At 37.8% G+C, this 23,379-nt stretch overlaps 1 protein-coding gene across 3 annotated transcripts; it reads right to left on the reverse strand.

Annotated features, from left to right (window-relative positions):
* Positions 1-399: 399 nt before the first annotated feature.
* On the reverse strand, positions 400-12,466 carry rnpc3 (RNA-binding region (RNP1, RRM) containing 3). Of its 3 annotated transcripts, none has more exons than XM_077509484.1 (16): positions 12,205-12,466; positions 11,648-11,804; positions 11,496-11,543; positions 11,277-11,386; positions 11,090-11,179; positions 9,742-9,853; positions 9,052-9,120; positions 8,749-8,888; positions 7,613-7,738; positions 7,236-7,360; positions 4,867-5,064; positions 4,690-4,784; positions 4,454-4,512; positions 2,797-2,929; positions 2,383-2,460; positions 400-449 (listed from the first exon to the last, which is right to left on the reverse strand). In XM_077509484.1, the coding sequence occupies exons 2-15, from the start codon at positions 11,798-11,800 to the stop codon at positions 2,392-2,394; spliced, it is 1,527 nt and encodes a 508-aa protein (XP_077365610.1). In that variant the 5' UTR covers positions 11,801-11,804; positions 12,205-12,466; the 3' UTR covers positions 400-449; positions 2,383-2,391. The 3 variants fall into 3 exon arrangements, with proteins under 3 accessions (XP_077365610.1, XP_077365611.1, XP_077365609.1); XM_077509485.1 differs by lacking the exon at positions 400-449 and adding an exon at positions 456-1,516 and having other exon boundaries at positions 4,867-5,046; XM_077509483.1 differs by lacking the exon at positions 400-449 and adding an exon at positions 456-1,516.
* Positions 12,467-23,379: the final 10,913 nt, after the last annotated feature.

A 23,379-nucleotide genomic window follows, 5' to 3' on the forward strand; every position in this document is an offset into this window, starting at 1 on the left:
AGTCTTCCTCACCCCTCCCAAAGGACAAAAACAATTTGATTTCCAAATCCTCTGATATGACAGCTGCTGAGGGGGAAAGTTCACCCTCTGAGGTTTACTCTCTGTAATAACGCAGGTGGGGCGAGGCGGGATTGTAAAGGTAAGCTAAAGCGGCTGGAGCAATTTCCCACTGACTTCACTCTATTCGGTTTGTTTGCAGACTTTATTCCCCTTCTTTCTGCAGTCATCTTTTTTTTTTTTTTTAACTGCAGATGCCACCAGACGACCATCTCAATTTCATCCCCTCCCAGTATGCATTTCCCTTAAAGTTAGATGTTTCGGAATAAAAAGTACCCGTAACGTGCAGATATGTGATTTAGTGTGCTGAACAGAGACATGAACTCATTTTAATAAAAACATTTTTTTTTTTTATTAAATAAAAGCTGAAGACAACCTCTGATGATCATCACCTGAAATTCAGCCAGACGAGGTAGAAAACATGGTCAAACAACATTTAGTAAACAATGCTAAATGCACTGAATGCAGATAGCGAAAACAAAGTAGGGCTGGGCAATAAATCTTTTTTTTTTTTTTTTTTGTCTTCTGGATTATTAACTCATTCACTCCCAGCCATTTTCACAGAAGGAATCTCATTCGCTCCCGGCTGTTTTACTGAATTTTGACTGATTTCGCAAGGCCCACAGAATATTGTGTTCTATTGCTATAAAAGCATGGAACTTATCAAAAGAAAGATTAAAGTCTCTTCTTTCATCAGGAAAAAAAGAAGTATGTTTCTATCTGTTTCCCTTTTGCAGCAATTAGCAGTAGAAGAGAGCTAAGTTTCATCAGTTTTCACAAATCTATTTAAAATTGTATGTAATTTAGCTTTTTTTCTAGATAGCCCTGGTTGATCCCCTTTGCTCTGCTGCCACCTGCTGGCCGGTTGTGTAATAACTACCATTTCTGCAACCGTTCTTTGCAGTTGAGAGGCTGTATCAAAGCCTTCTGTATGCTCTAGCATAAATAAAAAAACCCCAAAAAAAACGTATAAATACGTCTTTGGGACACTTAAAACATAAAAAAAAACGTATTTATACGTTATTGGGAGCAAATGAGTTAAGAGTTGTTCTTATGTTGTTTTACATCCAGAATTTATTATGAGTTCTAATTGTGCTAACTATGACTGTTAAATTTATGTTGTGGTCTGAACATTTTGCGCAGGAATTACTTTTGAATAAATAAAACCTTTAAATAATAATATATTTGATTAAAATTGATTAAAATCGTAATCGTCCTCTATGACTGAAAAAAAAAAAAAAAAAAGATTTTATTTTTTTGGCCATATCACCCAGCCCTAAAACAAAGCGCTCTGTCCTTGTACATGTAGATCATTATACTTAAAAGGTCAATGATACATGTTCCATTGGTGCCACAAATAGAACTGTCCTCTCTTCTTTAGATTTTTGTTTCTCCAAAGGATATGTTTTAAATAAGGATACATATGGTTCTGCTGGCCCACAAATTCAAGCCTTGGAATCTTGAACGAATGAAGTATAAAGACAAATTGAAAAGAAAGCATGACAATGTCTGTCACAATTCAGGAAAATAAATCAATCAATACTGTATTACCTTCCGTTTAATATTACTGGGAGTCTAAAAAGTCTACATTAATGCAGTGGTAAAGTCACAATTACAGTAGATACTCCAATAAATGGTTTTCTAGGCCATGATTATAATTTACAATACAATGGAAAATGGTGTCTTCTTGTGCTGCGTGACGACGTAGTCTTGCACCACAACCGCAATTATTTCATTGCGCGATTGGTAACACGTTTTTTTTTTTTTTTGCCCTAAGCACTAAAATGTCAAAATAATGACAGCATTAGCAGACACCAATTTAGTAACAAAAAAAAGTTGATTTAGTGTTGAGTACACCTTTAATGACACAGTCGATTAATTGGCGCATGCCGTCTTCTTAAAGTAAAAGCCCGCTATTTGAGGAAATGACAACACCTCACTCAATGTGTCAATTGCTTTATTCTCATGACTGTTTACATTGGAGATTCTCACTGAAGGCATCAAAACTAAGAATGAACACGTGCAGTTTGTGCTTAACAAAAAAAAAAAAAAAAACAAAAAAAAAAAAAAAAAACAACAACAACAACAAAAAACCTTTGGTCTGATTATGCTTGTTAATTCATAATTTTGATGCCTTCCGTGAGAATCTACATTCATGAAAATACAGAAAATGCATATTGCATGAAGGTGCGTCCAATCTTTTGCTTGTACTGTACTTTTTTCTTTTGTTTGTTTTGACTATTTCACTACATGTTTTAATGAATAAATACTATAAAAAACTATAAATATATAGACTTTTTTTTTTTTTTTTTAAATAAAACTCACCTGCAAATGTTATCGTTGCTTTCCTCTTTTCTTGGCATCGTTATTGTCCTGTTTTGGCCTGGCTGATCGAGCAAATTGCTGCAATTATCAGTTAAGGGCATTAAACATTAAAAATACGGTTAATGTTGACATGCTCAGTTGCTCACCATAAAGCAGACAACTTAAATAGTCATGTGTTTCTAGTTGACAGCAAGGATGTATGTCCAAACTAACAGCCACTATCCATTTTTTTAGCAATGTTACTTTTGAAAAGGCCCGGCCTTAATGAAGTGTCTGATTATCAAAATTTGTACTACATATTTGAGAGTCAAATGTTATGAGATAACCATGTAGTCTTTTACCACGACCGCCAATTAGATGACAAGCTGATCACATTGTGACATCCCACAAGAGAGCGCGAAACAAAAAGGATACCACCACGAGGGGTTTGTCGAAGAGGATATAGCCGTTGGTTTCCCGTAGGGCTTTTTCTGCACTCTGCTCACTGGAAAGTCCGACAAAGGCCTGCCCTTTCATCCGGCCCTCTTTCATTAACACCACGTCAAACCTGGCAAAGGAACAAAAAGCAGGGAACCATCATTAGCTCTCGCCAGTTGGGGCGGGGAAATGCATCTGCTTAGTCCACGACACATAAAAAAAAAAAAAAAAAAAAACATGCATTAAAAAACCAAGAGAAGCCTGGGAAACAGAAAAGTGAAAGAAAGAAAAGCGTGTTTACTCTCTAACTACAGGTGTTTTATGACACCCTAAAAATATGGATGCAGGAAATGGAAAAGCTTTACATTTTCTTCTATTTAAAAAAAAAAAAAAAAAAAAAAAAAAAAAAAAAAAAAAAAACAGCCTGCCATATCCTAAACGACACTCGCGAGAGCCACCAGACTCGGAAGTGATACTTTCAATTGCAAACAGAATGATGCTATAAAGCTTGTTGTGATCACTGCTACTGGTCCAGCCTGTTTACTACTCTCCGTTTTACAAAATTTCTAAACTGGGTCACGTACTCACTTTGGACTCTTAACACTAACAACTGTGGTGTGGAATTGCACTGCATGGGTGCTTTGAAAATGTTGTCCCTTCATGTTGCGAAGTAAACACAACTATTAAAAACACATTTGAGTGCAACGCTTAAAACGTCAACAGTGCGCAATCAAAATAAACACATGCTAGAATAATGTATCTGAAAATGTAACTCAAATTATAAATCATCTTTAGGCAAACATTGTAACATAAATTGTATATTGAATGTAATGTATACTATACGTGTGCATCTGCACTTAAAATAAATTTTAGAAGCTTTATGTGACATCTCAGCTGAAAAAAAAAATAAAATAAATAAATAAAAATAGTTGTATTCAACACAGCAGACAGACTTTTTGGTTTAGCATTTTTGTTACAAAATACATCACAGGTGTGCTCTACTAAAGACCTGACTGTTTTTTTTTTTTGTTTTTTTTACTGTGCAGACTGAAAAACAAAAAAAAAACAACAACAAAAAAAACCGTCTGAGAATTTTTTTTTTATTATGTGTTGAGGACCACAATGGAAATAAGCCTTCTGGCTTTATTGTGTTTTTATCCTCGGTGATACCTGACTGAGTGCTTGGAAGTATGTGGTGTGTGTTATCACCAAATAAAAATCAATCAATCAATTAAACTAAAATGTGTGCAATGCGTACCAGAGTGACAGTTTACAAGTGAACACAACCTAAGAGTGTGGCGCTCGACCCGACACAAGCTCAGTTTGACGTCCCCGGTGGAATATTCATTTAAAAGTATGGCTCATGCTCAAATATATATTTAAAAAAAAAAAAAACATCCCTGCTGATCTGTGTGTCAGCTTGGATCCTTTCATTAATAATGTAGAACAGTGAGCATGCATTACTAGAATCTCTCGAGAGAAAGTGACAAATTGCTAGAGTCAAAAATAGCTGATGAATAGGAGATGGTGTAAATAAAAGAGGTGGTTGCAAGACTTGTTTCTTCAGCTGCCATTTTATCAAATCAGTCCTTCAACTAAACTAATTTGTCTCTGACAGGGGAAAAAAAAAAGAAAAAAAAAAAAGGACACTTACATGTTTCTTTCCGTTTCTGATGAGGGATCAATGTATCTCCCGTAGATGTACTTTAGGTCCTGGAAGACAAATGATGAACAAGGAAGACAAAAAAAATGACAGAGCAAAGGTGCACTGATGCAGCAGAGCTAATTATGAGATTCTTTTACGTTGACATTCAAATATGCAGCAATCTGATGACTTCAGCAACAAAAAAATGCAACCACAAGTGGGTCAAGTGCCAGAAAAGAACCTACTTTCTCTTCCACTTGTTTTGCGATATTCTTCACATACAGCCTGCAGGTCGGCTCACCTGGCTCATAATTTTTAAACACCGACATCCTTTTTATCTCTGTTTTCAAGGAGGAAACAGTGAGTTTGAGGTCATATTGGAGAGTGTGTGCGTATGTGTCTTCTGTCATCTCCTTGTTTACCGTCTCTTGAGAGACGTCCTTTCTCAAGCTCTTTTCTTGAGATGACATCTGAGGGGAGATCCTCCTCTTCGTCGCTATGTTCCTCACATTCCTGGGACGACTGGATGCTGGGGTAGATCTTACCAAATCCTTCTGCAGCCTCCATTTTGTTGTTGAGGGGAACCTCAGTGTCAACCATTTCTGAAGGATAAACAGGAGCTGTTGAAAGAGTTTAAATTTTTTTTTAAAAAAGTCATTAACCTGATGCTGACCTCAAGCACCTGTATTTGACTTCGAATGTTTTTTTTGTTTTTTTTTTCTTGCTTTCCATGACAAATGAGATAGATGTGAATAAGAATGGAACCTCAAAATGGAAAAATGGAAATTCTGGATATGCATGTGAGCTGTTGTGCTAATGCTAACGCTAATGTCAACTGCCACTGCTTCCTGCAGGTTGGCTGGCTCCTCATCGTTGGGGAGTTTCAGTGCCATGCCAGCCCGAGATGAAGCCATGGATATGAATGAGCAGCGGGAGAAACAAGTAAAGATGAAGAGGTTATGAATATTATCTGCAAGGGCTACCCGCTTGTAACACAGGAAATGTTGTAAAGTCACTTAATTGCCCCCAAATTATTTATTTACTACAAAAAAAAAAAAAAAAAGTATCTTCATACAACTATGCCAGTAACTTTGTGTCAAGCAGAACATTAGATGCATTTGCTCCCAAAAACATATAAAAACGTTCTATTTGAAATATTGCCATGGTCCCAAAAACATGTGATTTTTTTGTTTGTTTCTTTTATGCGAGCGCACACAGAAGGCTTTGATGCAGCCTTTGACCAGAAGAGGGTGCTTAAAGCAATGGTAGTCATTACAAAACACAGCCAGCAGGTAGCAGCAGAGTATAAGAGATCAACCAGGGCCATGTTGCAAAACAGATTAAACAGATTTGTGAATAATGATGAAACTTAGCTGTATTCTAATGCTAATTGCTGCAAAACAAACAGATAGAAATATACTTTTTTCCCCTGATTTTGCCTTTCAAAATCGGTCAAAATCCAGTAAAACAGCCGGGAATGAAGAGTTAATTGAATACTAGCTGTTGTATATAGTGCAATACTTGTTTTGAAAATCTAGAGTGATTTGAGCTTTTTACACACAATTTACTCCTAAAAAAATAAACTTGAAGTTTATCTCATCTTATCTTTATTTGCAATTAAACTAAAACAAAACATGTTACTGTTTGAAAAGTACAGTATAATTGTGATTCATTTATTTTATGACAGATTCATTCCAATTTCAGTGATTAAACCCTAACAAATGGTAGCGCACAGGAATTCAGAAGTGCCACCCTGATTACATTCACAATGCACATTTTACTATCACAATTAATATCGCTGGCTTCGGGCCAACACCTCCTAAATCACAAATTTCATGTTTTTTTCATTTCAATTCATTTTTATGAATTATTGACCAATCGTACCAATCCAATATGATGTTGCAATGTTAATGGTTAAACAAACATGTCGTGTTGGGGTCTCCTGAAAAGTGTCAATTTTAGAGATACACCAGCGATATGTTTGTTGTTATGTAGACAACATCAGCAAAACGTGAGCACGAGTGTCTCTCCCATTTTTTTTTTTACATTTAATACTGTAGTGGGAATAAATGATAGACCTGGAATTAAAATAAGCAAAACTATACAGGAGAAAAAGGTATTACCCATTGAGTGCGAGTGCACTAGAACAAGGCATTTTTAAAAAAAATATATATACTCCCACTTATCTGCCCCCCTTCACCCCTTTCCTTTTCATTTAAACGGCTTGTTTATCAGCCAAAACAAGACTAATCCAAAAAGCCACCTGTCGTCATTTATCTTCCCTTCACGCCTTTAGGAAATCTGCCGCGCTTGACTTTGAGATCTGTTTTACTTCTCTGGAGTTTGCTGGAGAGTCAAGTTGTAGCGAGCGATAAGGTGTCAAAATAAATATAAAAATGGAAAAAAGGGAATGTGCACAGCCGACAAGTAACACAGACATTCCTCGCCCCTCCCAACTCTCCTCTGCAACTATAGATACAGTAGTATGATTTGTCTAGAAAATTGTTAAAAGTATCCTGAAAGTAAATAGAGAAAAGGTGGTATGTGTGTATGCATGCTTGGTGCAAGAAAAATAAACCTGGAGCTAATACACTGTGAGAAAGAGTGCCACTGCCACCTACTGCAGTGGATGTGCAATTACACTTTAGTCTAGTTTGACCAAAAAAATAAAAAATAAAAAATAAAAAAATTAATGAAATTATTTATGGCTTCAGTCTCATTTTAACAAATATAAAATTCTGATAAGTCAGTTTACAATGGATAATTTAAAGTAGCTTTCCAAGGTACATACCTTCATCACACTGCGTTCCATCCACCCTGGCTGCCACCTCTGAAACCGAAATGTGGAATTCTATTTTCTTCGGTCCGGCGGGGTTGAGCTGCTCAAACACGTCTGATGGTTGCATGACTGGAGCCCTGAAGACAGCACAGACAATCGCCACATTCCTGAACAGATGCTTTCGGAACGGAATCCGAGTGGAATAAGGGGCCCTAGATTTTCTGGTCAAAGGTTCTCAGTCCACCCAAATACAGCCAAGAGACGCTGGGCATCCATCATCAGGTTGCATTTGTGACAAAAACGTACTACTTTTTGAGGCTTTCTTTTTTTGAAACAGAGTGTGAGCCTGAATGCATGCGCGAGGACATGCACGAGTGGTTCTGTTGTACCTCTGAGAGTCTGATTTGGGCACATAGAGGAGATCCTTGATCTTGGGCTTCTTCCTCTTGGAAGAATTTTTGGGTCTCAGGGGTCTCTTGCATGCTTGGTTGACCTGACCCATCAGACGAACAATCCTGAAACAAAGCCAGCATTGGAAACGAGGCAAGCATTCAGTACTGCCCACACTACCTTTCAATGATTCATGCTTAAAATAAAATAGGTGTATTGTCTAGCTATATATACTTATTTTGTTTATTCTGTAAAAAAAAAAAAAATTATTTTTCTATCGGTTTCCGTTTTTCATTAGTATTAGAATATAGCTAAGTTTCATCATTATTCCCAAATCTGTTTAAAATTGTGAGTACCGTAATTGAGCTTTTTTTCTACATGGTCCTGGTTGATCTCCTTTGCTGTGCTGCCCCCTGCTGGCCTTTTTTTTTTGTAATAACTACCATTTTTATAACTATGCTCTAGGGTAAAAATAATAATAATAAAATCCGTATAACTACGACTTTGGGACACAAAAAAATTAAAATAGAAGGCATTTAGCAAATTAGTTAAAGGGAAAGTCAACCGCCCCAAAACAAATTCTACACACGAACACTAACATATTTTAAACAGCCCCACAAGTGTAAAAATAGAATTCAGATTAATATTGTGTGTGTGAAATATGAATTAAGCAACAAAATCCACCCATTATTATTGATTTCAGGCCATTTTGCCACTTGCTGTCGACTGAAAATGACATCACAGTTGGTCAGGGCTGAGTTAACGACCAATCATGACTCACCTGTTTTCAGAGTTTGGTCATGTGATGTACGCAAGTTGAACCTGAGCCCTGATGTTATTTTTAGTCAGCAGGAAGTGACAAAATGGCAGCACCGTGAGATAGATAAAAAAAATTAAACTAAATTTAAAAAAAAGGGTGGATTTCGCTGCTTAATTCATATTCCACAAATGCATTATTAATCAGAATGTTGTGTTTAGACAAGTGAGGATGCATAAAAAACATTGTTTAAAAAAAATAATATAATTGGATTGACTTCCCCTTTAAAATCCTATAATCATATAATGTAATTCGCTTGGCATCCATTTGTACTAAGCACAATCAACTGGTCTCAAATATGAGCATTTGACTTCTCACCTCTCTTTGTCTTCATCTCCACTCTCATACTCAGATTCTTCATCAGATGACATCTTCATCTCATCTGCTGGTGTGGGCACGAGACCAGGAGGCAATGGGGGAGCCATGGGGATGGGTGGGGCAGAAGGCAGATGCCCAAACTGCAACAGACAATTTTTTTTTAAATGATGGAGCTTATACTTCACTGACTTCAACTGCCTTAGAATTTATCTCCTGTTTCACATAACACTGTTTCCATAACAACTAATGACTTGTGTAAGGAGAACTAATTGAAAATCCCAAGGCCTGTCGAAACAAGCTCACCAGGAGGGGTCTGGGAGTGACCGGTCCAAACGGGCACGGTAAATTCATCTTGTTCATCAGATGCAGAACCTGTCAAATTGATGATAAAAACGTTACACAACAGTAAAGAGTGGTGCTGTGGTTCATACCAGCAAATATAGAAACAAATAGCACCAAAAAAAAAAAAAAAAAAAAAAGATTGCACGGCTTTTGTGCTTTCCATTCGAAATGCATGGATCAAGGAGAGATTGAGGTGAGAAATGTGAGCGAGGTAAGGAGGGGGTGATGCAGCTGCTGCTTCTGCTTCGACACAAGAGCGCCACCAAGAAGTGAAAGCTGCAAACAGCAGCACTGAAAATCCAGCCGGCTCGGCTCCTCGGGAAATGTTAAACCCATAACTCATGCTTCCCACTTGCGGTTATTATTAACATGTGCAAATTGGAATTTAAAAAGGTAAATGTTTGCTGGATGATCTTTAAAGGAAATGGATGCAGTTCAAAGACCTCATATTTTCATTTCATAATAGCTCATCTCTCAAGGCTAAAAATGCAGAGATGTTTCTTGTTTTTTTGGTTACAAATGACCAGTTTTAGCTTCAAATTTAAACCGTGCAAAATACAGTGGAGAAAAAAAAAAAAAAAAAAGACCATCTACACATCAAATATTGCCAGGGTGAGAAAATAAATGTATAAAAGGAAACAATGTACTCACTTGAACATAAAACTTGGGCACACACAAGAGGGTGTTTGTTATATTTGTCAGAACGCTATTAGAAGGGGGTGGGTACAAATACTTCAACGTTGGATTTGCGTGGTATTTCAACCTGTAATTGAGAAAGAGGCAGAAATGTTTTTTTTTACCACAGAAAAATGCTAATATGTTTACGATAATCAGTCAGTCAATGAATTAGTTGTTTATCGATAAGAGACCACAATTTAATTGTGTATTGATAGAACTGTAGATGGGTAAAATCAATATCATCAGACCAATTTTCTTATTAAACATGGCTACAGATGTTTGTGTGTGTGTGTGTGTGTGTGTGTGTGGGGGGGGGGATCTTTTAGGGAGAATAATTTAATGGAGTAAAGTTAATAACAGAAATAAAAAGGCATGCAATTAACAGTAACACTCATACGACAATAAACAATTTAACGACTGAAAACTAGCGATGTGCGATATGGACAAAAAATATAATATATAATAAATTAACCAATATAATTATCCACCCATCCATTTTCTTGACCGCTTATTCCTCACAAGGGTCGCGGTGGGTGCTGGAGCCTATCTCAGCTGGCTTTGGGCAGTAGGCGGGGGACACCCTGGACTGGTTGCTAAATATAATATAGAAATAATAAATAAATAAATATTAATTAATATACTGTAATAAAATAAAACACAAATATCCAGTGGCCAAAGAAATACCATTCAAAATATCTGGTAGCACAACCACTTTTCAAAGAATGCCACAAAGTGCAAATAAGTAAAATAAATACCACAGAGTGCTTCCAGTAAAATTAAAATATGCCTACCATTTATCCAGTAAAAATATTCAAAAGAGGAGAAAAATAAATTACAAAATAAAAATATGTGGTATGATAGATGTTTTATAGTGTATTTCACACACAATTGTAATGCACAACCCTATACAAAACAATGGATTACTTTCATTGAAAACAATAATGGGGTGTATTAAAATTCACATCACAAATATGCCTCATGCATCTCATTTTAGAACTAAACACTTTAATAAAAAGAAACACTGCTAAAATGACACAGATTCGCACTGTTATTGTCTGTGATGTATCGTTGTACTTTTTCAATACCGCTGAACCGTGCAAACCTAGACTGAACCCACAGTGAAGTCAGGCAAATTCACCATTAATTTTCTTTCAAATAACTTCACCCTGGATTGTAAAATAAACGTCACACTTACCTGAAATAAAATATTTTTAATGTAATATTATAGCAGGTTCCAAGTAATTTGACAATGAATTCAAAACGATCACATCACAAAATAAGTTAAAATCTGTAAAAATTTATGCATATGTTCAACACTCACCCAAGACTTGGAGCAATGCCCGTCTGGATAAGAGCAGCGTGAGGCTGCTTAGTTTCTGATTTGTTCTGCGCTTCCTTGTCATTCTTATTACTGTTGGAAAAAACAAACAAATAGTTCAGATATCAGATTAAATTTCACTAGAATATTACCATAAACAGCATGTTTGAGAGCAAGGGTAATCACCTACCTATCTGACACAGGTGGCTCCTTTAATACTGTGATGTTATCTTGGCCTTTTGCAAATTCCACTATAAGCTTTCGATTGAGAATCTCGAGCTGATGGAGCCGAGCAAGAGCCTTGAACAGATTTTTGGCATGTAAATGAGTATCATGACAAAGAGTAATTGTAAGTCTATGTAATAAAACGTGCATAGTACAATTACAATATTTCTAATTAGAAGCTCACCTTTTCTGCAGCTTTTTCACTGCAAAAGCTTGCAAATGCTGTGTGTTTCTGTGGAGAGAAATTATTGGCTGAGAATGGGCATGTTCATAACTAACTGTCTATCTTTTTTGAAAGATGAGTTTGAAATCATCTAAAAATTGAATTGAACCCACCATACGTCCAAAGTCTGAGAAAACTCTGACAGACTGGGCTCCAAAATACTTGAGCAGGTCCTCTTTCTCATCCTCGCTCAGTTCGGCTGGTAAATGGCGGACCAACAGTGTCTTGCTTCCACGCTTCTCGGTAGATTCCTCAGGCAAGTCCATTTCTCTGCAGGTCAGAAGACAGTTATCCATTCCAGTTAATCATCACCACTGTAGCTGAGGCAACAAACCATCATTGCAGCTAAAAACTGGTTGTCGCAAAAAGCTTGCTGTCGTGACTTTGTCTTGAAGCTTGGGGTTGTGTGACGGGATTCCCCCGCCCCCCCAAGAGCAGTGTTAAACTCACGAATTGCTTTTATCAGAAAGTAGTGATGTTTAATCTCACAACAATCAATGGCAATACCAAACTGCCGTAGTGCTAATGTGAGACGACTGAGCCGTATTACCTCGGCTTGTTCATAAGTCTGTCACCACTACATTCACATTATTTTACACGTATTAGGTTAAAAATAAACAAAACAAAGCTCAGGGCTCCAGGTGGAGGAGTGGGTGGTGCCGTCACTTGCCTTCGGTGCCGGTTGGCGTGGGTTCACTTCTCCGCCTGGGAGACCATGTGTGTGGCTTACGAGATGTAAGCTTGCGTGAGTGATAACGACAACAAAAATAAATAAATATAAACAAATAAAATAAAGCCCCGCGACCCTTGTGAGGAATAAGCGGTCAAGAAAATTGATGGATGGAAATAAAATAAAATAAAGCTCACTATTAGTTTGGTTGCTACGCTAGCTCGTCGCAGTCGTGGTAAATCAACTTCCGCTCTGCTCTTCTTCTGACACAAAACGTGTGGTCGATAAGCGGCAAGTGCACACTCTCGCCCCCTTTTGTTCACAAAATGTAACATCACTCTCAATTTGGATGTCTTGATAATATGAGGATCTTTATGTACAGCCAGTATTTATTGTGCCTGTCTCGAAAGGTAGAATAAGAAATATGTCGCACAACTGAATCTCATATGTACGGCTTGATTCATACCTCACTAACGCTCTATTTTGCTTTAGAGTTAAATTGTTACAGGTAAGTAGATTTAGTGTAATCTAATAATAATAATAAAAAAATACAACAAATTTCAAAAGTACATTGAATTGAAGCCAAAATAACAATATAATGCATACTAATATTGAATCTAACCCTGTGACATTATTCCTAAAAAATAGAGGTGCGTCTCAGTAAGTGTGAATGCTGTATAATTGTTCCACTAACAGCCTAAAATTGAAATTCATGTTGTACAGTAAAAACAAGAAAATAATTGTCATAAAACCATTTTCTTCACTTTTCAAAAGCAGTTTTAGTGCCAATATTATGTGCAAAACAAATTGAGAATTTGACTTGACTTGACTTAAAAATGATATTGCTCCATTAGGAAGAAAAATAATAATAATAATAATCCATCTATCCATCCATCCATTTTCTTGACCGCTTATTCCTCACAAGGGTCGCGGGTGGCGCTGGAGCCTATCTCATCTGGCTCTGGGCAGGAGGTGGGGTACACCCTGAACTGGTTGCCAGCCAATCGCAGAATAAAAAAATAAAATGGAGCAAACAATGAAAGAATAGAGGAGATAGTCATGACTGAATCCACCAGCTCCTTGCCTTTCTATTTTATGCTGGAACCCGCCACTTTATGCACTTTAATGTTGTTTTCAACCACCAGGTGTCAACCTCAGCACATGGAATATCAGCAATACGGAGACGAAATGCTCCAGTGAGACAGTTAATACATGCAAAATAAAATATAAGCTCAACCAGAACATCTCATTCATCTACTTAAGGAAAATCACGCAATGGCAGCCACATTTTTGACAATGTGTTATTACACCAATTTGATTTATTATTACTATTAATTCTGAGTAAATAGCTTACAGTTATCTTTTGGGCACATTTGATATAGAAGTATCCCTTATTGAGATTATCTGTACAGCCTGAAGTCTTCTGTTTCCCATCACCAGACCACAGGAAAAACTCTGTAACACTTCTCAAGATGCCTCCAAATTCCTGGCCAAATGAAGCCTTTTCTTTGCGGGGCGACGCAAGGGCATTCCTCATCAGGGGGACACAATGCCCTCTTTCACCGTGAACTGACTCAGAAATTTCACAGGTGATGGGAGGGACCGTGGACACTTGATCCTCCTACCCAAACGTACAGTATTGAAGTGAAGGGAACGGGAGAGATGTTGAAGGGGAGTGGCTGTCTGGGAGAGAGAGAGAGAGTGTGGAAAATGTGTCCAATGGATGGAGTGGCAAGATTTAAAAAAAAAAAAAAAATTGAGGATAAATCTGCTGAGCTAACATAAAATGAGAAGAAACTAGAGCGTATTTAATGACAGACCAGATGGTGACAAAATCACATGCATTATGAAAAAGGTGTCACAATGATTTTCAAGTTGTAGCCTAACAAATGTTTGCTTGCATGTGACAGGGGCTGCGAGGACATCCCAGTAACAGAAAAGTCAAAATGTTGTGATGGAAAAGACATCTGTTTTTTTGGCTTTTTTTTTAAGAGGAAGTGAACCCTAAAATATGGTAGTTCTACGTACCTCCACTAGTTTAAACACGACATTCATCAAAATCCAACTTTTTTTTTTAGGCATCTCAGGGAGCTGCCATTTTGCCACTTGCTGTCGACTGAAGATGACGAGGGAGTAGGAAACTATATGGAAGCCTTCCCTGAGCACATTAACTCATTGGATGAAAACATCAGTTCACACAAACGGATTAACAAAGACAATAAATTGCCTTTTTCCCCGCGACCATTGTGAGGAATAAGCGGTCAAGAAAATGGATGGATGGATGGATAAATTGCCTTTTTGGATTGTGATGTCCACATTGGAGACAAGATGGCCCTCTATGTTGAGGTTCACAGAAAACTCACACTTATATTGACCAACACCCACTTTTTGACCCCTGAGAGATTAGAGAGACCCACGTTCTGTATTTTATCCTCCCACTAACATGAAAACACTCAAAAAATGGCGGCCCTACAATCAATTTCAATGGAAGTTGGACTTGTGTTGCTATGCTATCACGGAATGGGAAAGGAAAATGTATTCCAATATGAGCATGACTGGATCATTTCATACATCACTGTGAAGAAAATTTCTTTTAAAATCTGACTGAATTCTGTTTAACCTTTTCACTTCTACTTTATGAGTCAAACCTTTACAAAATAACTATTACATGTGACACGTGGATGTCTTACGCGAGCCAACTGGAGGACTTTCACGTAACAAGTGAGGCTCTGTATTGGCAAATGTTGAAAAAGCAAACGCTGCCTCTCTCTACCTCACACATGCACACACCTACACGCGCTGAATTAAAAAATTAAATCCAAAAAGCAATAAAGACAACTGCATGATTACATGAAGTCAGTATGAGAGATTTGGGGTCTTCATTTTCAAATGTATGTGTCTGACGTTGAAGGACGGCAACAACAACGGACTTATTCTGGTCTATAACACTTTAGATTTGGAAACACAAATATTGGATGTTTATACAGCTAAATGTGTAGTCTTTCATAGTTTTGGAGAATTCTTCTGCTGCTCTTTTGACAGGGCCCAAACCCAACTTGTGTCCAACCTCCAAGCTTTTAAATGGACTCTTTCACCATTTGGAGCCATGAATGTGTTGGTATTTTCAACAAACTTCATGGAAACTCTCAGTTCCTGAATGCATCATATCATCTGCAAATATACGACAGAGTGGACCATATATTTTTACGTTTTATCATATTCAGCTCAAGACATCCATATTTTATCAATGAGGTTTGTGCCGTATGAACAGAATCTACAGCATGCTGTTAGTAAAATGCAACTCATGCCAAACACTTTCTGAAGAATAGCATGTGAATGCTATTCTTTAAAAAAGGCAGCCACATCCCATCATCTCCCCGCCTGTCTTCTTGACCCTGAGCATGTGAGTGTGTGTTTGACAAAGTCGATGTGTCAGATTGGTGTGGAATGCCAATAAGTACTAACCCGGGTCCCAAGTCTCCTTTTTCCTCGCTCAAGTGAACAGCTGTGGCCCTCAAACGTTAGCGGTTGACAAGCGGAAGCGTGCAAGTCACGCTAATTGTTTGAAGATTCTATATGTTTCTAAACTTTAATCGCTAAAAGTGATACATTTTTTACCATTTGACAAAAAGCAGTCACAGCAAAGTGAGCTATCTGCTGCAGTGTAGGAAGATATAGGGATAAAAAGAGGATTTATTCACAAAAACAAAACATTAAAAAGGTCATTCTAATTAACGAAAACTATCAAAAAATGACAACTAACATGTAAAAAACAATATTGTGAATAAAATAAAATAAAAACGAAAATGCTTTTTAAAAACTAACTGAAACTACATTTTATGTTTACAAAACTAAAACTAACTATAATTATAGCAAAAAATTTCTCATCTAGTAGCAGCCAATAGAAAAGCACCAAAACTAATAAAAACTAACAGAACCACCCTGAAAACTAATTAAACCCAAGTAAATTTAAAAAACCAAACTCAAAACGAAATAAAAACTAACTAAAATGAAAATTCCAAAACTATAATAACCCTGATTTAATTCAAATAATCTTTTGAGTGCGGAAATGCCGACAAGTAACGAGATTAGTTTATTTCCATACCTGTCTATACCCTCAAGGTACCCCTTGTGTACAGGCAGTGTTTAACATTCTTAACGGGTACTTCAAATCCAAGTCAACCACTCTTATGAAAAACTGCAGACTTGTGTTCTATTGCTATAAAAATATGAAACTTAAAAAAGAAAGATTAGAGTCTATTCTTCCATCAGGAAAAAAAAAAGTATCTTTGTATCTTTCTGTTTTGCAGCAATTAGCATTAGAACATAGCTAGGTTTCATCATTATTCACAAATCTATTTAAAACACCGGGGGGGGGAAACATGAGACTGGTTGATCTCTTATACTCTGCTGCCACCTACTGGCCGTCTTTGTAATAACTACCATTGCTTTCAGAGGCTGCATCAAAGCCTTTTTTATGCTCTAGAGTAAAAAAAAACAAAACACAAAAATTGATAAATACGTCTTTGGGAGCATGATAATATTTAAAATAGAACGTATTTATACGTTTTTGGGAGCAAATTGGAAGAGACTCAAACTACCAACAAAAGTTATCAGCAAAACTGGAGGCAAAAATAGTATTAACTCGGGAAGCACTGAAAACAATAGCAGAGAATCTGGGCAACATGGGAAGAGAAAAAAAAAAGTCACACAATGGCAGACATCACAGAGAACAAGACGATCTATCAGAGTACAGGAGAAGATGCAGCCCATTCACAGACGAGAATTAGCATAGGACACAGGTGGCGGCACTCACCATGACTAGGTGGGATAATGGCAGGAAGTTAAGTTTCTGGAAAAAAAAAAAAAAAAAAAGAGTGAAACAATTATTCCAAAATAAAAGAAGCCACGTCGACCTCAAAGACTGGACTACAATATGAGAGTACTGTATTCGATAAGACCTTCCAAACCCGCTCATAGTGAATCTTATCATTCTCACTTAATTTAAATAAAGTATATGATTCTACAGGGATTTCTTTTGTGATCATATTATTTTGAAACGTACACCAAATAATTCAAACATACATAACATTGTCTTTTTTTTTTTTTTGGAGGCACGTGATGAAAAAGACACAAGTTGCCTTTCTTCTGAAATCAAGAAAGTATTCTTTTGATGACCTTGTTGAGTGAGACCACTCCCCAGAAAAGTTCTGTACAGAACTCTCAGGCATGACATGCGGTCAAAACAGAACTACAGTATTTCATGCTCGTGTGAATGTAATCCAGCTTGATTCATGCCATAAGATCGAATAAGCTATTATACCGGAAAAAACATGTGGGGGCATCTGAGCCTCATCTGGCTTGCAGATGTTCCATATAGACAATTATCATTTCATTATAATTACATTTATTGTCAAATTCTAAGCAAGTTAAAAGGTTTATTGCACATTGCACATTCACATCCCCTTTATGCAAGTTTGTGCATGTGAGCTTTGCCAGACAGAATGACTAAGAAACACTGGAGGGAATAAAAGCTCAGTCTTGTTCGACAAAAGAGGAAGGAGGAATTCAAAGCTAAAACAGAATAATGTGGACGTAAGAAATAATTACCATTAACTCTTTGACTGCCAAAAACGTTTAATAACGATTAGTAAAATCACGATGTATGCTGCCATAAACGTGAAATGACGTCATCTCCGTTTTTTTTTTTTCTTTTCTTAAATGGACGGAGCAACGTCTAAGTGCAGCGCTGCCTGGTCAATGGGTTGTGGAATCAAAAACACCACCTAACTATGGCCAGAAGATGGCAGCATTGTGTCTCGTTTCAATGGGCTGTTGGTGTATGGAATTACAATGAAATGTGACAGAATCTGATGAATGCTCGTAATCAGCGAAATGGCACTGTGGGGGTTGTTTCTTTGTTTTTCCTAACATGTGGTAGTAAAAGAGTTAATACAGAATATTTAAAACAATATTTTCACCTCTATTCACCGATTGTTTGGCACTCTGAAATCACTCCGCCATTAGCTCTGCTATTGGTTGCGCCATCTGACGTCACAGTACGCTACTTGTCACGGCCTTTTATGAATTGCGTGATGAGCACATACTGTATAATGTACTCACAGTGAGCAGAGCTGGATTCCAATCTCTGTTGGATCATTCACGTGTGTGCGTTTTTCCCACACTTGCTGGGTTTCCCCCTAGGTGCTCCGATTTCCCTCCTAACCCCCCAAAATATGTACGACTCTAAATTCTCCAGTCTCCACAGGTGTGAATGCTTGTCTCCAAGAGCTCAGTCCAGGATGTCCTCCACCTCTCACCTGAAGACTTCTGGGATACGCTCACGTTACACACGACACTAATGAAGACAAGCAGTAAAGAATATGAATGGACGGATGTAAACAGATGTCAGTTGAGATCATTTACTTTTGTCCAGTGCACAAAAACACGCCTGGAGCTGTTCTATATGATTAATGGTAATGAGGGGTCATAGCTATTGCAAATACTTTTCTCATTGGACAAGTTTAAACCAGTTGAAATGTACTTTTCCTGTTATTTCTGGCCAAATATGTGAAAAACCTGAAGTACACTGGGTTTAAAAAAGAAAAAAAAAGAAAAAAAAAGTATAAAGTATAAAAGCCAAAAGCCAATACTGGTTCGTAGGTCAATTCTGCAGGGAAGCCGAAGATCAAATTTCGTAGACTGAGGTGAACTATTATTTATGAGAAATTATATTAATTTAATGTCAGGGTGTGGCTGAGATGAGATCCAAAGGCGGAGAAACCAGGCAGGAATAAAGGCAGGCATGAGAATAACCGGACTGAATGTGGACTGACTGGGCAAGAGGGGATAGACTGGGTGGGACCGACCCGGCAGTGCGTGGACAGACGTGGAGATGACTTGGCATGACGTGACTAGGGTTGACATGGAGAAGACTAGAGTAGACGAGGAGACTGGAGACTTGAGGAGACATAGAGATGTGGAGACTTGAGTAGACGTGAGACTGGAGGAGACGTGAAGACTAGAGGGGACATGGAGACCTGAGGAGACGTAGAGACCTGAGGAGACGTAGAGACCTGATGAGACGTAGAGACCTGATGAGACGTAGAGACCTGAGGAGACGTAGAGACTTGAGGAGACGTAGAGACTTGAGGAGACGTAGAGACTTGGAGACATGGAGACTTGAGGAGACGTGGAGACTTGAGGAGACGTGGAGACTTGAGGAGATGTGGAGACTTGAGGAGATGTGGAGACTTGAGGAGATGTGGAGACTTGAGGAGATGTGGAGACTTGAGGAGACATGGAGACTTGAGGAGACATGGAGACTTGAGGAGACATGGAGACTTGAGGAGACATAGAGACTTGAGGAGACATAGAGACTTGAGGAGACGTAGAGACTTGGAGACATGGAGACTTGAGGAGACGTGGAGACTTGAGGAGACGTGGAGACTTGAGGAGATGTGGAGACTTGAGGAGATGTGGAGACTTGAGGAGATGTGGAGACTTGAGGAGACATGGAGACTTGAGGAGACATGGAGACTTGAGGAGACATGGAGACTTGAGGAGACATAGAGACTTGAGGAGACATAGAGACTTGAGGAGACGTAGAGACTTGGAGACATGGAGACTTGAGGAGACATAGAGACTTGAGGAGACATAGAGACTTGAGGAGATGTGGAGACTTGAGGAGACGTGGAGACTTGAGGAGACGTAGAGACTTGGAGACATGGAGACTTGAGGAGACATAGAGACTTGAGGAGACATAGAGACTTGAGGAGACGTAGAGACTTGAGGAGATGTGGAGACTTAAGGAGATGTGGAGACTTGAGGAGACGTGGAGACTTGAGGAGATGTGGAGACTTGAGGAGATGTGGAGACTTGAGGAGACGTGGAGACTTGAGGAGACGTGGAGACTTGAGGAGAAACTAGACCAGACGTGAGGAAACTTGACCAGACGTAGATAAACTTGACTAGACGCAACAAATCTTGACCAGATCTAACAACTTTGACCAAACATAGAAAAACTTGACCAGACGTAGAGAAACTACAACTCAGCTTAACACCCTTAACTGGCCAAGACAAGAAAAGGTAAGGTAATGCTCCCACGACGTGTGAGACAAACACCACTCCCTAAATACAAACACTAATGAACCACTAACAACATACAGCTGGGAAACACAACAGGCAGAGGGTACCAATTAGCAACACACATCGGGGAAGGGGAATGACACACAGGTGGACCTACGCAGACATAACGAGACAGGGGAAACACACAAGAACACCAGACAACCAACACTTTCACCAAAATAAAACAAAACCCAACTTAAACAAAACTGAACAACGACATTTAATTAACCTAGATTGCGTTCTTCTCAAACTGATCTGGTTAAAAGATCATTATTCTTTATTGGGTTGACATGTTCTCAGGTCCAAATCATATAACGGTCCTCAGCACTCTGCATACTATATTAGCTGAAGCTAAGCTATTTAAAATTAGCTCAGCCTCAGGGTATTCGCCTCAATTAGGCTGTTAACTTGCATTAAATCATAACTTACTCGTGTACACCTGTAAGCTACCGCAGGGTAAAAAGAACTAACATCTGTATGTTCCCAATAACACAACATTTGAAGAAACATAAAAGACAGAGGGTGAAGAATAGAACTTTATTTTTAGGGGATAGTGCATAATAATGGACATTTATGACAGATTATAACTATTGGAGCATTTTTATCTGTAGTGCCTTGGCTATAAAATCAGATTCTTATCTTATTCTTGTTTGTTTGTTTGTTTGTTTAGTATTTATTTATGTTTATTTTTTCCTCTCATGTTACACTTTTAACAGCTTAAAATCATGGTGTCAATAACAAAATGTGAATTAACATTGTATTTAAAACTGTGAAAATATTTATTTTCTGTTAGTGGCACCTAAATCATTTGTTTGATGAATTCTGTCACACTGAGACATAATTCTAAGCTGTATTTGGGATTTCAGTGGCATCACATTGCATCTTATGTTGTATAAACATTAGCAATGGTGCTAATGTTATTGATCAGGGTTTGTTGTGCATGTGCAATTTTACCATATGCTAAAATGAGCAACGCAAATGTGGACATAAGGCCAGTTCATATTAATATTTTTGCGATGTGTCATTGCCGGTCTGTATTAGTTTCACAGCTACTTTGTACTGCTGGTGTAAAACATACAATCAGGCTTCATGTTGAATCATAACGCCACCTTCAAAGGAGTTATGATTGAGAACTTCTCGGACGGGCTACAGTATCAACATATCTGTTGATTTATGAAGGTCTGAAGACCACCAGCGCACACACTAAGACCACCCACCATTATGTCACAGTAACACTTCAGTCCACGTTCAGCCTGCTTTCGTCACCACCGCTAAAGCTCGCAATCAATCACCTGGCCAAATGAGCGCACTTTTTTTTTTTCTTTTTTTTTTTTTACACAATAAAATCCTCCATGTCAATTTTGAACATGTTGCATTTTTCTTTACCACCTGAAAATGTATTTGCTGCACAATATGACCAGCATCTTCTCTGAGTTGCAACTGCACCTACTGACTTCTTGTGTTTTCATTCTGAGAGATCCTTTCATACCAGGTGTCAACTTACAATTTTAAATTCGTCTATTTTTAAGTGGCCCAAAGCAAAAAGAAGAACAGTAGATGAACAACTACCGCATTACATAAAGAAAAAAAAAAAAGTGTAGCAATGAAACTTTCCATCACTGATCCCACAAATCACCTCATGCCTCCAAGCACTGCTGTGAACTTCCCATCAACTTGACATATTTGATGTACATGTAAGAAGTCTTCTGTGGATGACGGGAGTCGATATAGGCATCAAAACAACCAAGATGAGGACACAATAACTAAACATTATGCAGTGGTTGCTAGCGAAAGGACGCCATTAAAATGAGTTCCAGCAGCAGCGTTCTCACACAGTAGGACATTCCCGAGTTTTTGGAGACAAATAAACAGCTTGCTGCATGTCTGGTTGCGAGACTGCCTTTTCCTCTCATGTCTTCAAAATTTGGCTACTTCCTATTACAAAAAGCTGTGCTCCAGACATGTCAGACCTCACCTTAAAAATTATGTGCCGTATGTGACAAAGATACTGAAGGCTGGTTTGAGTTTGTGTTACCATTGAAAGCATACTTAAAAGTATTACTTGTAAAAAAACAAAACAAAAAAACACAAAAAAAAACCCTGTATTTTACATCAGTAAATAAATAAGAAGTAATGAATGGAGCCCAAGGGCAGTAGATATAATGAGAACAGAATGGGCCCGAATACAGATCCTTGCGGAACACCATATGACAGTGGGGCAGTGCGGGACTCGGAGCACCCAAGGCGAACACAGAACGTTCTGTCGGCCAACAACAAAATTAAAATAAAAAAATAACTTAAAAAAAAACACAAGAAAAATTCAACAAAGCGCACCTAACATCGATTTTTCATGTTCAAAAGAGAGTGGGAAGAAGTTGCAAGACTTATTAACTCATTCACTGCCATTGACGTAAAAAGACGTCAAATGATGCATTTTTTGCTGTCTGGCAATGAATGTGTTAAATCAGCCCCCCCCCCCCTCCATTTTCTTAGTTTACAGATGTATTCTTCATCAAAGACAGACAGACAGACAGATAGATAGATAGATAAAAGTAACAGTGATAATGAACTACTACATAATAATGATGTAAAATAAATACTCTAAAATTTAGTGTTACGTTGTATGTACAATATGTACGTACATATATATTTATGTATGTTTGTGTATGTGTAAAACTCAGTCAATAACCAATCCTAACAGCACTCAACAATTCTATGAATATTTGGTATTTCTTTTTTTTTTTTTTTTTTAATATTTTTATTTATTTATTTTTTTATTTTAATATTTTTTAATATTTGGTATTTCTTTCGGATTTAACATTGAATGAGCTGCATGAAATGCCCCCTTCGTGGCCAGGTTTTTCCACATCATACCATTAATTGCACAAAAATAGGGTTTAGCAACCAATAAAAGACTTTCAGTTCTATTACCTGCTGATTGATGGAAGATAGTACGCATTAATAGACTATATCGTTATAAAATATATACATGCCCAAAAATAATATGAGCAAACCTTCCCTTGCTGCTACTAGGAGAGGACTGAAGTG

The sequence above is a fragment of the Festucalex cinctus genome, chromosome 20 (genome assembly GCF_051991245.1).
Source record: "Festucalex cinctus isolate MCC-2025b chromosome 20, RoL_Fcin_1.0, whole genome shotgun sequence".
Taxonomy (NCBI): Eukaryota; Metazoa; Chordata; class Actinopteri; order Syngnathiformes; family Syngnathidae; genus Festucalex; species Festucalex cinctus.